The 14,898-nt window shown below is 42.8% G+C and overlaps 1 protein-coding gene across 1 annotated transcript in view; it reads right to left on the bottom strand.

The window, feature by feature from the left end:
• The window catches only part of SORL1 (sortilin-related receptor, L(DLR class) A repeats containing), a 236,220-nt gene that overhangs the window by 41,484 nt on the left and 179,838 nt on the right, over positions 1 to 14,898 (bottom strand). Inside the window, exons 27-31 of the mRNA XM_006833925.1 lie at positions 14,179 to 14,286; positions 9,721 to 9,852; positions 9,055 to 9,186; positions 7,729 to 7,863; positions 5,567 to 5,722 (exon numbers count right to left, since the gene is read on the bottom strand). Of these exons, the coding sequence (XP_006833988.1) occupies positions 5,567 to 5,722; positions 7,729 to 7,863; positions 9,055 to 9,186; positions 9,721 to 9,852; positions 14,179 to 14,286 (663 nt within the window). The remainder of the gene's footprint in view (positions 1 to 5,566; positions 5,723 to 7,728; positions 7,864 to 9,054; positions 9,187 to 9,720; positions 9,853 to 14,178; positions 14,287 to 14,898) is intronic.

The following is a 14,898-nucleotide window of genomic DNA, read 5'->3' as shown; positions in this document are numbered from 1 at the left end:
CCAAAACAGACCTTTTTAAAAAGGCAATTCAGAATAGAAATTTTGCATGGAGAAAATAAGCACAACTTTTATGCTCAGAAAGTGAGGAGAGTGTAGCATTGGCCCTTGAACAACATGGGTTTGAACTGTGCAGGCCCACTTCCAGGCAGGTGCTTTTCCCAGTGCTTTGCAGTGAATTCAAATGTTGCCAGTACCGGCTTACAATGATGCCTTTTGCCAATAAGCATCTTTGTGTGAGTGGTCCCTCTGTCCAGGTCGGGGGCAGAGGGTGATGGGCAGCAGTTACTACACAGATGAACTGCTCAGGAGGAAATGTTCGGCTCACACGCTGCTTTAAGAGGATACTCGTAATTCTTGAAGTAATTTCAATTGTTGTTGTTGTTGTTGTTAAGTGCCATGGAATCAGTTCAACTCTCATAGCAACCCTGAACAGGGTTTCCTAGGCTGTAAATCTTTACGGGAGCAGAAAGCCTCATCTTTCTCCCATGGAACAGCTGGTAGTTTCGAATTGCGGACTGTGGGATATGCAGCCAGATTCATAATCACTAGGCTACCAGAGCTCCTTTAATTTCAATAGCACCAGGAAAAAAATAATCTCATATGAGTGTCCATAAAGTTTCAACTGTGTCTGTTGTTCAAGGGTCAACTGAAAATTAGTCACTGAGGTTCGACTGTGTGGAAGGTCAGTGCCCCTAACCCCTGCATTGTCCAAGGGTCAGGTCTATATATTTACCCATTAAAAGGGATGGTTGTTGTTAAGTGCTATCGAGTCAGTTCTGATCCATACTGACCCTGTATAGGGTTTCCGAGGAGCGGCTGGGGAGCTTGAACAGCTGACCTCGTAGTTTAAACCGACTTTGCAGTCCAGCAAGATTAACCCACAGCCCCACACCAGGAAGATCATTCAGAGTACCAAGAAAAAGAAACCCTACTAACAGAAATGAAACAGTCAATAAGAGAGTTTGAAGAAAAAGTTTAGTAACTAAAAGAAATAATACAATAAAATAAAAAGTAAAAAGACAACACTGGAGATCCGATATATGAATGACAAAGGTAACAAAAAGAGAAAATGGAGAAAAAAAAAAACACCACTGAAGTAATTTTTTTTTTCTTCCACTGATCTTGTGGTTCAAATGGCTTTGTAGTCCAGAGCATTAGCCCACAGCACCACACCAGGACTCCAGTCAGGTGGGTGTGTTTTAGTAACTGTGATTTTTTTAAAAAAGTTTTATTGTGAATTATGTAACTGTTTACATGGGAGAACATTAGCTTTACATTCATCCTATTATATATTGTTTCACTGCCACGGTTACAATCCCCTCCATCCATCATCAACCAACCAAAGGGTGTACCCTGCAAGCCTGCCCCTACTCCCCAGTCCTCAGCACACAGTCTCTCTCCCTCTCTGGGTCTAAAGTCCCCAGACGCTCCATCTGTCTCCAACTCTGGTGTCACTGTTTCTCTGGGTAGGGTCCTGCTCTCCGCTCTTCTCCCTTGATGGTCCCAGGGACCTCCGCTCCTAGATTATAAAGTCAATCACTCCCCTCCTTTTGCTATAAAACATCTATCTTTAGATTTCCAACCCTCACAATCAGTTCTGACAACAATTATTCACTATTGTATCACAAGAGACCTATCCGCATCTCATTTCATCAGTCCTGCCCAGATAGACTGGATACTACTCAGTGGAGATTCTATCTTCCTCCACATTCTCTGGATCTAGGCTCCCTCTTGAAAGCTTATAAGCCAGTCACTTCTTGCCTTTGTAGCCTCCCCGCCCTCCATTTTGGGCAGCCAATGTCCAAGTTGCCCATCCCTGTCTACTCTGTGTATGGAGGGGGTGGGAATGATCCTTGCTGTAAGGATTTGTTCTATCTTTTGAGTTACTGCATCCATAGGTGTAGGTCCAGTTCATCAAATTGTACCAGATTACTCTTTTTTCCCTCTTCTTTCTTCTTTTGGTTGAGCTTTGATCATCCAGTCATTGAAGCCAGGTCAAGTGGGTATTATCTGCAAGTGTGGGTGTTCTTATGCATGTGCCCTCTCTTTTTATCACCTGGACGTTTCACTCTCCACTTTAGTCCTCTGTGACTATGTCACTGACTCTGGGACCATGAGTCCCCAGGTCTTGCCACAATGCTGGCCAACCAGGTCGCCACCCGGATTCACAGGAGTCTATTGAACATTGTAGGGCTTAGCTCGCTGAAGTAATTTTTAAGAAGTGTCTAGAACCAAAGTACATGAGTTTCCAGAATAAAAGTTTATGGGTGTCATCTGATGGAAACAGAGCCACACCAAAGACCATTGTTGTAAAATCTCAAAACAATGGATTCAAAGGGAAGATTCCATAAGCTTCCAGAGATTTAAAAAAAATACAGAAGATCAAAATCAAACTGGCTTTAGATTGCTCAAGATCTTCTTGAAGACAGTGGAGCAATGCCTTCAAACTTCTGAAGGAAGATCATATATATCCTAGAGTTCTGAAACCCAGCCAAAGTATCAGTCGAGTCTAAAGACAAAATAAAAAGCACTTTCAAGACAAGCAAGATCTCCAAAATGAAACTGCCATGAAAATGTCTTCTATTAAAACATGGGGTTAGACTGAAAAAGAGGAAACCTTGGGATGCAGAAAACAGACACACCAACACAAGAGGGAGGTAAAACAGGTCCTTCAGAGGGTGGTGACACAGTGTCCCAGAGGACAAGTGTGCATCAGGCACAGAGAGCAGCAACTCCAAACCAGAGCAACAAAGGTCAAGAGTCGAACAGTAAGACACAGGACACAAGAAACGGAGCATTGAAATCAGAAGAAGGGCAAAGAGAATTCCCAGGTCAGTGCAAGGCCCAGATTCTGGCCACCCAGGCAGCAGGCCAAGAGGACAGCTAGTCCAGAGAGAAGAATCCAAGAGAAAAACTAGAACTGATGAATCGCCCATTGGCTGTGACCTTGTGGAAAATTACATTGCTAATTTTTTTCCATCTTTCAACAGCTTCTCAATCAGTGCAAAATAGAGCAAGCAAAACAAAGACGAAACAATTACTAACTTTAGGAGACTCTGTATATTCAGTCTTTTTATGGGCTTTTCAAAGGGGCCTCCCCCAAACCACCAAACAGAATCATTGTGCTGAAATGTAAGACAGCTGGAGAAGAATGGTAAGAAATGCGGCTAGAAAGCTAGGCCAAGACAAACCCTGGCACTTACTCAGGCCTACAGGGGAGGCATGAGGGGGTACAAATGCTACGGAGGATATGACCATGAAGCAACATGTGGCTTTATTAGAAGACAAATTAAAAAGGGAAGACAGATGAGGCAGAGCCAACATTGAAGAAATGTTTATACTGAACTAGAGACAACATCAAGTTTAACTCATACCAACAACGTACATCAAAGGGAAAGCCCCCAAACTGAATGGAATTGGCAAAAGGGGATTTGCTTTGTCAGAACTGTTACTTGGGTTAGTCAAAATTTAGTAGAGTCTGTAAATGTCCTGGTGAGAATTGCTATACAATAATACAATTTGAGAGAAAGACAATCAAGTTACCAAATGAATAGATATGGACTTGGGTACAAAAAAATTAGAGACACATATCTTCCCTCCCCCCACCCCAAGCAATTCATTTTAACTTGAGTCCTGGTGTGGCTCTGTGGGTTAAAGTGCTGGACTGCAAAGTCTCTTTGAATTGCAAGGTCGGCGGTTCAAACTTACCAGCTGCTCCTAGGAAATCCTATACAGGGTCGCTATGGGTTGGAAACAACTGGACGGCACTTAGTAACAACTATTTCCCTATTACTGTAGTAGGAACAGTTAAGGACTGAAAAGTGGTAAGCAATCTGATCCCAAAACACGAGTTCCACACAATTACTATGAGGGGGAAAAAAAAAAAAGTATATATATATATACATACACACACACACACACACACACACACACACACACAGTAAGTAGGACTTTGTTGTTGTTGTTGTTGTTGTTAAGTGCCATCGAGTCGGGTCCGACCCATAGCGACCCTGTACAGGGTTTCCGAGGGTGTAAATCTTTACGGGAGTAGAAAGCCTCCTCTTTCTCCCGCGGAGCGGCTGGTAGTTTCGAACCGCTGACCTTAAGGTTCGCAGCCCGATTCGTAACCACTACGCTACCTGGCAAATTGGAGACTCTAGATGGTATGAATGAAAAAAGTTGACGTTTCTAGCCTACCCAGAGGCACTTCCAAAGAAAGGTCAGAGGATCTGTTTCTGAAAACCAGCCACTGAAAACCCTATGGAGCGCACAGTTGTGCTCTGACGAGCACAGAGTTGCTATAAGTTGCAACTGCCTCAACAGCCACTGATTTTTATACAGTAGACTGTAGTTAACGATCAAAAGAGCAATGGGTAAGTTACATGAGACCTGAAACACATCACCATTACTTATAGGAGTTGTGAGAAACTCCAAAGAGTAGTGTCACCCTAACTCGTTTAAGGCAGGGATTTCAAACTTTAGTCCATTTAGGAATTACATGGGGAGCTCCTAAGTTCCACTCAGAAATCCTGATTCTCTATTTCTGAGAAATACCCAAAATGAAATATTGATGGTACGTCAAGGCTCTTGTACCTGCAAAACCCATGCTTCTGTTTGGCCTGGCGGGTAGTGGATTCCAGAAGAGGGAGAGCGGGAAAGGAAGGTCAAAGAGACAAGTTTCCTATAAAGAAGGCAGAAGCCCTGCTGGAGCAGTTGTTGTTGTTGTTGTTAAGTGCCATCAAGTCGGGTCCGACCCATAGCAACCCTGTACAGGGTTTCCGAGCTGGAGCAGTAGAGGCAGAAAAGGAGCAGTCTGTCCACAGTGGACAAGGAGCCCAGTGTGACAAGGAGTTCACACGGAGCCTTGGAAATAGAAATTAAGGGTCCAGATTTGTTCTTCTGGACAAGAGGAAATCATGGATGATTTTTATACAGGGATGGTATTAATCCTTAAAAAGGAAAAACGTTCCTAGAAGCTTGCTAGAAAAAGAACTATATAGGGCATGGTACAAAACTGTCCATTCTGTCTAGGAAGCAACACAGCATCCTGGCCTCTGTGATTAAGGCATTAACTGAATGGGAGCTCCAGGTCTATCCAGGCCTCCAGCGGTTCCTGAACAGACCAGACCTTCAACTGCTTCTCTCTGTTCAGTCACTAGATGGCAGCGCTTACCCTTCTTTTAGAGGATCCAGCAGACAATGCCTAAGCATGAAGATTGGACCCTGTTCTCCTGAGACTTTAAAACACACAAAAACCTCCCCATAATTCCAACTGCAATTTCCTGCCAGGGAGGAATCAAAGGTGGTCCAATTGCAGCCAGGGTGAAAAGCAGGGTGAGTCGTCTTTTTTTTTTACAGGAAATCCGGAGGGCCATTACAGAACATGAGACATTCCAGTTGTGACTTCCCACACAGCTGGGATCCAGGGAGAGGTCCCTGCAGTCTCCCTGCTCTGCAGGTGCTGTTTGTGGGAAGCAGACTGGATGTAGAGCACAAAGCTCCAATGCTCCTTCTTGAACTGAACCACAGCAGCAGGTGCCCTGGAGCAGGGTGGACCAGGACTCACCAGGAGAGGGGCAGGCTTCCTCATCAGACCCGTCAGCACAATCACGGTACCCGTCACACACCCAGCTGTCCATCACGCAGGTCCCACTGCTACAGCGGTAGTAATTGGGCAGACATGTGGAGGATCCAGGAGTTGGGGATGGAAGCATATGTGAATCTGAGAAAATGTAAACCAAGGAAACACAAACACAAAGTGTTACAAGCAGATTAATCTAAGACAAAAACATAATCCAATCTAGGACAGATATTTCTGCTTTTGCTGCACCTGCCAAGGGTTAAAGCATTAAAAAGCAAAGGTAACAGCTTGAGAACTAAGGTTTGCCTGACCCAAGTCATGGTGTTGAGCTTCATATGCATGTGAAAGTTAGGCAATAAATAAGGAAGACTAAATAAGAAGCAATGTCTGAATTACGGTGTTGATGAAGAATATTGAACTGCAATGTCTGAATTACGGTGTTGATGAAGAATATTGAATACACCATCGACTGCCAGAAGAATGATCAAATCTCCTTCGAAGAAGTACAGCTGGAATGCACCTTAGAAGCAAGGACGGTGAAACATCAAGTCACATATTCTGGGCATGTGTAACAGGAGGGACCAGCTCCTAAATAACGACATCATGCTTGGTAAAGTGGATGGTCATTGAAAAAGAGGAAGCTCCTCAGTGAGATAAATTAACATAGTGGCTGCAACAATGACTTAAACATCGGAATGATTTTAAGAATGGCTGAGGACCGAGCAGTGTTTCATTCTGTTGTGCACAGGGTCACTAAGAGTCAGAACCAACTTAATGGCACCTAATAACAACAGTAACAACAAACCAAACGGGGCAAGGTTCAGGCATTTCTGCACAGAGCCCACCTAAAACTCATTATCCTGGGGCTGCAGACTAAACGGCCCTCATTTCCCTTGCCTATATAATACGTGATCTGAGCTGACATTAAGGTAAGTTTGTTTTTGCAGGGGCTCATGCAGGCCGATGATAGAAGGAACAGGTGACTTAAAGTCACAGGGGGACTGGGACACTTTCTGATGAGGCTAAACCTTTACTCTGGTTAATTCAATTGCAGCTACCCTAAGACCTGACATCGAGATGAGAATACGGAAAAAAAAAAAGGCGCAAGCATGATTCCTCACCAGGTCTTCTCAGACGTACCCCTGCACACCCATCTCCTGAAGACCTTATTGCAATGCAGATTCTGACTTAGGAGACCTGGGGACAGGCCGAGCTGCTACACTGCCTATCAGTTTCCTGGAGACAGGGCACTGCTGGTGTGTGAGTAGCTAGTTTTTGGAGGCAGCTCTCACTGTGCCCTGCACAGGCCTGCATATTGGATCATTCTAGTTTGAAGATATATATATACATATACACACACACACACACACACACACACACACACGGAGCCCTGGTTTGGTGCTGTGGGTTAATGTGCTGGACTGCAAAGTTGGTTTGAACTGCAAGGTTGGTGGTTCAAACTCAGCAGCCTTAGAAACCCTATTCTCAACTCAACGACACTTAACAACATATACATGTATGTTTGTATATATGCATGTCTATGTGTATATGTTAATAGGTATCCATTAAGCCCTTTCCCTACAAAAAGTTGCTGCTGTTAGTTGCTATGAGTCAGTTCCGACTCGTTGTTGTTAAGTGCCATCAAGTTGGTTCCAACTCATAGGGATCCTGTGAGTTTCCAAAATACAGCTGGTGGGTTTGAACCGTCAACCTTACAGTTAGCAGTTCAGTCCTTATCCTACAGCGCCACACCAGGACTATTACAATAGGGAAACAGGAGAAATTAATCACACTGACTTATAAAATGGGAGATTACAAAAGAACTTGAGAGTTACTTGCATGAAAAATTAGTAAGCTAGGCACTGAACACTAGGGTTTTGAATCGGTTCCAAAAAATCAGTTGATTTGTCTTTCTACTCAAGACATATGGAACCAGAATCTAGTTTAAGAAGATCTCCAGGTGATTCTAATAGATCCCTAGGTGATTCTGGGGACTCTGATAAACTGTAGATTCGGATCCAGTATATATCTGAGGTGGTAAGGCCAATCCTTAGCAGATCAAATTGGAATGAATTGGTGCAAAGACCTATGAAAAGCAAAATGAACTGTGGTCCAGACAGGATGAAAGCCACCCGCAAGCCTCCTACCTCCACAGTCCTTCTCATCAGACCAGTCCCCACAATCGTTTTCCCGGTCGCATTTCCACCTGTTAGGGATGCAGTGGCCGTTCTCACACTGGAACTGGAAGTAGCGGGAACAGTTGGGGGCTTCTGTGGGGTTTTCTGAGGAAATCAAAAGTACCAGTTATTTTGCCGGCACAATGTGATCACGAACCTCCAACTACATACAGCCCCGGCTTCACCAGAACTCCAGGGCAACCTGCCCTTCTCTAACAGAGGACGATAATCAACTTCCTAGACCCACAGGGACACAAAAGCTACACCTACAAACACAATGATACCCTTTCTTCTGAGATACCAATGCATGCTTCTCGGAACCCAACTTCTATCTCTGTAAACTGCTTGAGTTTAAAGTTGACACTTCCCAAAGATACAAGTTGGTAACCTGAGGGGGACAGAAACTCTCTTACACATTGTGGCATGTGTCAGCTTTAGGGGAATAAAAAGCTTACTCTGAAATTTATACTTCAACTTCTTACCTACAAATAACCCTTACGTAGGCAAGCACTCTTCACTTATCAATACAGTTGGGTTCAAAGAGCAGGTTGGTGTGTGAAGATCAGTCTTATGTGACAATGAAGGGTGACCACATCAGATCACAAAACATGTGGAGGATGACTACATCATTACAGAACTGCCAAACCACTGAGAATCATGGTCAGCCATGATGACACATAACCATCACCATCATAGCCAGGCTTACTTTCCTCTTGTCATCGTTAATACGCCAAGCTGTCACATAGATATTTCTACCTTTGTTATAAATGCAATACCAAAACAGCGAGAAGTAGGTGTAATGTGATCTGCTCCATTGGGGTAAGAAAAGAAAATGGAATAACTATTTTCCTCACACCTACTGTGTGTCAGGTTCCACCTTCAAGATTTCACTTCACATGTGAAGATTCAAGAATTGGCAGTAACTACTAGGATCAGTGCTGGACTATGAACAAGGTCAACAGCTCAAACACATCAATTACTCCTTGGAAACCCTTTACAGGGTGGCTATGAACTACTCCGGCTAAGGAGGAGAATCTGGGTGGTGTGAATGGTTAAGCACGTGACTGCTAACTGAGAGGTTGGAGGTTCAAGTCTACCCAGACACACCTCAGAAGTAAAACTAATGATCTACTGAAAAAGGAACCACTGGAAGACTCATGGAGCATCGCTCTATTTTGACACACACAGGGAGCTGCCATTGAGTGGCAGTTGGCTTGAAGACAACTAGAATGGTGTTAGCATGGTGGTAACTTGGAGACTAGGGATGAGCAGGATACGGATTTGGAATCTCCTTACCGCAGTTGGCTTCATCTGAGTAATCACCACAGTCATCCATCCCATCGCATTTCCAAATCACACTGATGCACACGCCATTCTGACACTGGAAACTCAACGCATCACAATTCTTGTGGAACTCAGGGCCCGGAGCTAAATGAGGAACAAATATCCACCCCACCCAGATCAGTTTTGTACTGAACAGATCAAAATAGGGATGCTGCTCAGAATCAAGAAAGAGCAAGGGTCTTCTCCCAAAAGATTGTTCTAGATGAAGGGTTTCTTGAAAGCAAATGTCAAATTTAATCTTAACAGAGCACACATTTTACAAATAGTTATCAAGTACCTACTCTATACAGGGTCCTGTGCAAGGACTGGGACTAGAGTACGAGCAAAACAACAAATGCCTCTGCTCTTGTGAGGCTGATACTATGTGTGTCTGTGTGTGTGTCAGTGGGGGCGTGGAGGGACAGGGATAGAGATACGTCCTATAAGACCTCTAAAGTGAGCTAAAGCAGGTAAAGGGTGATGGAAGGGTGCTATAACACCAGCATTAATCTCCAAGCAAGATCTTGGCCATTCTTCACCCTCCCCTTTACTCGGGTCAAGACCAGAGGGCGAGTAGAGAGGCTAACCCTCTTGGAATACCGATGAACCTAAGTCCGTTTCCCTGCCAGGCACACTTACAGCATCCCGCAAATGTGGAATCCTCGTCCGACCCATCGAGGCACTGGATGATGCCATCACAGACCATGGAGTGGAAGAGGCACTGCAGGCGATTCTTACACATAAAGTCCATGAAGCGTGTGCAGAGGAGGCCTGGAAAGGTCTCTGTGGGGAGAGGCAGCCATGAGCACTCAGGATTAGCTGGGTAGTGTGCATATGAACACTGGAGCAGATCTGCGTTGCACGGGGAAACATCAGCAACTACCCTCATTTACTGCGCACTTGACGGGCCAAGTCCTAAAGTACACTGGCAAACCTTCAAGACAGCATATGTTTTCAAGATAAGATAACAAAGGTTTGTCAGCATTCACTAATATACCAAGGGCGTACAGTTGGTTGGTTTAGGGGTGAGGGTCAGGGGAGGCAAACGGGAATCCAGAGCTGTCTGGCATCAAGAGTTCATGATCTTACATCACTACTAAGCCTGCAATACTGACTTCATAACACAGGGGGGCTAGCTAACTCTTTTTTATTTGTTTTTAAATAAAAGGCAAAGAGTAAACAGCTTAGCTTTTGCATCCCATCCACTTTGTCTCTACTCAACTCTGTCTTTAAGAATGAATGCAGCTATAGACAACATGGAAACAAATGAGCATACTGAGCGGCAATAATATATTGTTTACAAAAACCAGGCTTTGGAACCAATTCATACTGATTTGATCACTTACTAGGAATCTGTCATTTCTATGCCAAATTACTGAATCAGAATCTACATTCTAATAAGATACCTAGGTAAGTCTTATGATGTATACAAAAGAATCACCAGGTTCCAAGTCCTGACAGGAATAGGCTACTAGCCAGATTTAGTACAGAGGGCAGAATTTTCTGACTCTTGCACAAATACATAGATTTTTAACCTGGATTATATATTATAATCACCTGGAACATTGAAAAAAAAAAAGAAAAAAACTCCAATGTCTAGGAAACCCTTCAGATTGATTAAATCAGAGTCTGTGGTGGGGTGAGGAGATCCAGGAAACTGTAGCTTTCACGGCCCACCAAGTGATTCAAATTTACAAAGTTCACTACTGACCCAAGACAATTTTCCAGGTCTATTTACACCCTCGGAAACCCTGTACACTGGCAAACCTTTGTTATACACTGGTCGCTATGGGTTGGAACCGACTCGACGGCACTTAACAACAACAACAATCAAAAACTAGGGGTAAAAAAGGGTCAGCTGGTTTAAAAATATTGCCTGAATTAAAAGCAGCAACATTAATAAAACCAATGAAAGGAGGAAATGTGTGTAATTCAAAACAATGACTTAAGACACAGAACATGTAGTAAATAAACATTGTTGTTGTTGTTAGGTGTTGTCGAGTTGCTTCTGACTCACACCGACCTATGCACGACAGAGTGAAAACACTGCTCGGTCCTGTTAAGCTTGAGCCCATTGCTGCTGATACTCTGCCAATCCAACTCACTGGGGTCTTCCTCTTCTTTACTGACCCTCTACTTAACCTAACATGATGTCTTTCACAAAAGACTAGTCCCTTCTGATAATACGTCAAAAGTATGACAAATGAACTCTTGCCATTCTGGCTTCAAAGCAGCATTCTGGCTGTACTTCTTCCAGCACAGATTGGTTTGATCTCCTGGCAGTCCATAGTACATTTAATATTCTTCTCCAACACCATAACTCAAATGCATCAAATCTTCTATGGTCTTCCTTTGTCAAAGTCCAACTTTCACACGCACATGAAGCTACTGAAAATACCATTCTAGTACTCAAACTGACATCTCTACTCTTGAACACTTTAAAGAGGTTTTGTACAGCAGAATCGTCTAATGCAATATGTCAATATACCGAATGATTTCTCGACTGCTGCTTCCATGAATGTTAACAGTGGGTCTAAGCAAAATAAAATCTTTGGCAACTTCAATCTTTTCTCCATTGATCACGATGTTATTTATTGCTCCAGTGGTGAGGATTTTTGCTTTCTTTACACTGAGGTGCAAACTATACTGGAGGCTATGGTCTTTGTTCTTTATCACTAAGTATTTAAATCCTCTTCACTCTCAGCAATCAAGGATGTAGCATCTTCATTGAATAAGATGTTTTAATGAGTCTTCCTCCAATTCTAATGCCAAGTTCTTCTTCATACAGTCCAGCTTCTCAGATTATGTGTTCAGCATATAGACTGAATAAGTAGGGTAAAAGAATACAATCCTGGTGAACAGCTTTCCTAATGTTAAACCATTTAACATTCCTTTGTTCTGTCCAAAAGACAGTCTCTTGGCCTATGTACATACAGATTCCTTGTGAGCACAATTAAGTGTTCCAGAATACTTATTCTCCGCAATATTGTCCATAGCTTACCCACCATGACATCCTTCTCCAGCGACTGTTCCCTCCTGACAATATGTGCAAAGTATGAGAGACGAAGTTTAGCCAGCCTGGCCTCCAAGGAGCACTCTGGCTGCTCTTCTTCCAAAACAGATCTATTGGTTCTTTCGGCAGTCCATGGCACTTTTAGTATTCTCCTCCAACACCACAATTCAAAGGCATCAATTCTTCTACGATCTTCCTCATTCACTGTCCAGCTTTCACATCCATTATGAGGTTATTGAAAATACCATGGCTTGGGTCAGGTGCACCTTACTCCTCAAGGTGACATCTTTGCTCTTCAACACTTAAAAAAGTTCCTGTGCAACAGATTTGCCTAATGCAATACATCATCTGATCTATTGACTGCTGCTTCCGTGAATGTTGATAGTTGATCAAAGAAGAATGAAGTCCTTGACAACTTCAATCTTTTCTCCGTTGATAAGAATGTTGTTTATTGGTCCAGTGGTGAGGATTTTTATTTTCTTGACATTGGGAGAACATTAGCTTTTATTGTATCGTATATCATTTCATTGCCATGATCACAATCCCCTCCATGCATCATCAACCAACCAAAGGGTATATACCCTGCAAGCCTGACCCCCATTGTTAGCACGCAGTTCCATAGTCTGCTCCTGGCCTTTTTTTGGCTGATGATATGGGGGTTTTCCACTGTCTCTGCCCACAGATTTAGTCAATTTAATTTCTGTGTATTCCATCTGGTGAGGTCCATGTGTATAGTCATCGCTTATGCTGTTTAAAAAAGGTATATGAAATGAACAAATCATTGGTTTTGCCGAATTCTATCATGAGATCTCTAGGATCATTGCTATCACCAAGGCCATATTTCCAACCTTTGTATTTGAATCACCAATAATTATCAATTCATCTTGGTTGCAGATATGCTCAATTTCAGACTGAAGAAGTTGATAGAATTCTTCAATTTCATCACTGGCTTTAGGGGTTGCTAGGTAAATTTGAATACTAGTTATATTAACTAGTCTTCCCTGTTGTTGTTGTTAAGTGCCATCAAGTCGGTTCCGACCCTGTATAGGGTTTCCGAGGAGCAGCTGGTGAGCATGAACCATCAACCTTGCAGGTCCAACAGCTTTGCAGGTCTGGCACATTAAACCACAGAGCCACACCAGGTCTTCACTGTAAGCATATGGGTATTATCCTATCACAGACAGCATTATGCTTGAAGACAGATTGTGAAATGTTCTTTTTGAGGATGAATGTGATGCCATTCCTCTTCAATTTGTCATTCCCAGCATACTAAACCATGTGATTGCCAGATTCAAAATGGTCAATACCTGTCCATTTCAGCTCATTAATGCCTAGGATGTTGATGTTTATGTGTTCCATTTTTATTTGACAAGTTCCCATTTTCCTAGATTCATACTTCGTACATTCCATGTTCCAATTATTGATTGTTCACAGCTATTTCTCATTTTGAATTGTGGCCTATGAGCAAATGAAGGTTCTAACAGTTTTACTCCATTGGTATTATCATGGTTAACTCTACTCTGAGGAGATAGCTCTTCTCCAGTCATATTTTAATCGCCTTCCAACCTGAGGGGCTTATCTTTCAGCACTATATCTGACAGTGTTCTGGTGCTCTTCATCATGTTTCAATATTCAATATTCTGGTGCTGACAGTGTTCCACTGTTATTTATAAGGTTTTCAGCAACTAAACATTCAGATATAGTCTGATTCGCCTTCTTCCTAGTCTGTCCTAGTCTGAAAACTCAGCTGAAACCTGTCCACGTATGGTGGCCCTGCTGGCATTTAAAATACCAGAGGCAGAGCTTCCAGAATCACAGCAACACGCAAGTAACCATAGTATGACACACACTACAAAGACTGGTGGAACTAAACACCAAATGAACACATTCCACAATGATGTCACCCTGTCCTCTGCCTTCTCCCATTTATACAAACCATGTCTGCCATGATCAGCCTCTCAGAATTCTGGCCAAGCACCCAGGGGTCAATGTGCCTAAAAGCTGGCCACAAGCATGTATTGAGGAAGTGAAAGGACTCAACTCAATATATGTGGGGTCCTTGCTGGGGAGGTAGGGGAACTCACCACAATGCTGCTCATCGGAGCCATCTGAGCAGTCATGGAGACCATTACAATGCTTGCTGGATGGGATGCAAACGCCATTCGAGCAACGGAACCCATTACACTTCTTCTCTAAAATTCAATGACAGAGAAGATATCAAGAGAATGTGACACCAGTAACCAATGCCACTGGGCAGGATGTGTATAAACTGGAGACTGGAAACCAAAAAAAGGCAATAAAATTTCAAAAAAGAAATAAAGAACAGAGAAAAACAACAATGAGACAGGCAGGCATGCACAAACAAAGCTGGTGGGGTTGTATAAATGCAGACTACCCCTCAGCAAGGCAATCTGGCACCAGCTACCCAAGTGACAAATGTATATGTAGTTTGACCCAGCAATTCCACTTCTGGCAATGTACCTTGCTTACATTAGTAAAACAATGTATATGTACAAAGCTATTCATTGTAATACTGTTTGTAACAGATTGGAAACTACCTACATGCCCATTAATAGAGAACTATTTAAAGAGTCATTGTACATTGAATGCTATAGACACTAAAAAATGTTTCTATGTAAAAAAGATGACCTAGATATCTAGTTATATGAATAAAACAAGGTGAAGAACAACACGCACATTATACTACTATCTGTGGAAAATGGGAGAACATAGAGCATATAGAAATGTGTTTCTTTATCCATAAAAATGTGGGAGGACACACAACTATGGTTTGATGCAAGTAA

Source organism: Chrysochloris asiatica, unplaced genomic scaffold (genome assembly GCF_000296735.1).
Source record: "Chrysochloris asiatica unplaced genomic scaffold, ChrAsi1.0 scaffold00008, whole genome shotgun sequence".
Lineage (NCBI taxonomy): Eukaryota > Metazoa > Chordata > Mammalia > Afrosoricida > Chrysochloridae > Chrysochloris > Chrysochloris asiatica.
The sequence above is the reverse complement of the archived record's forward strand: the minus strand, read 5'-3'. Positions and strand labels throughout refer to the sequence as shown.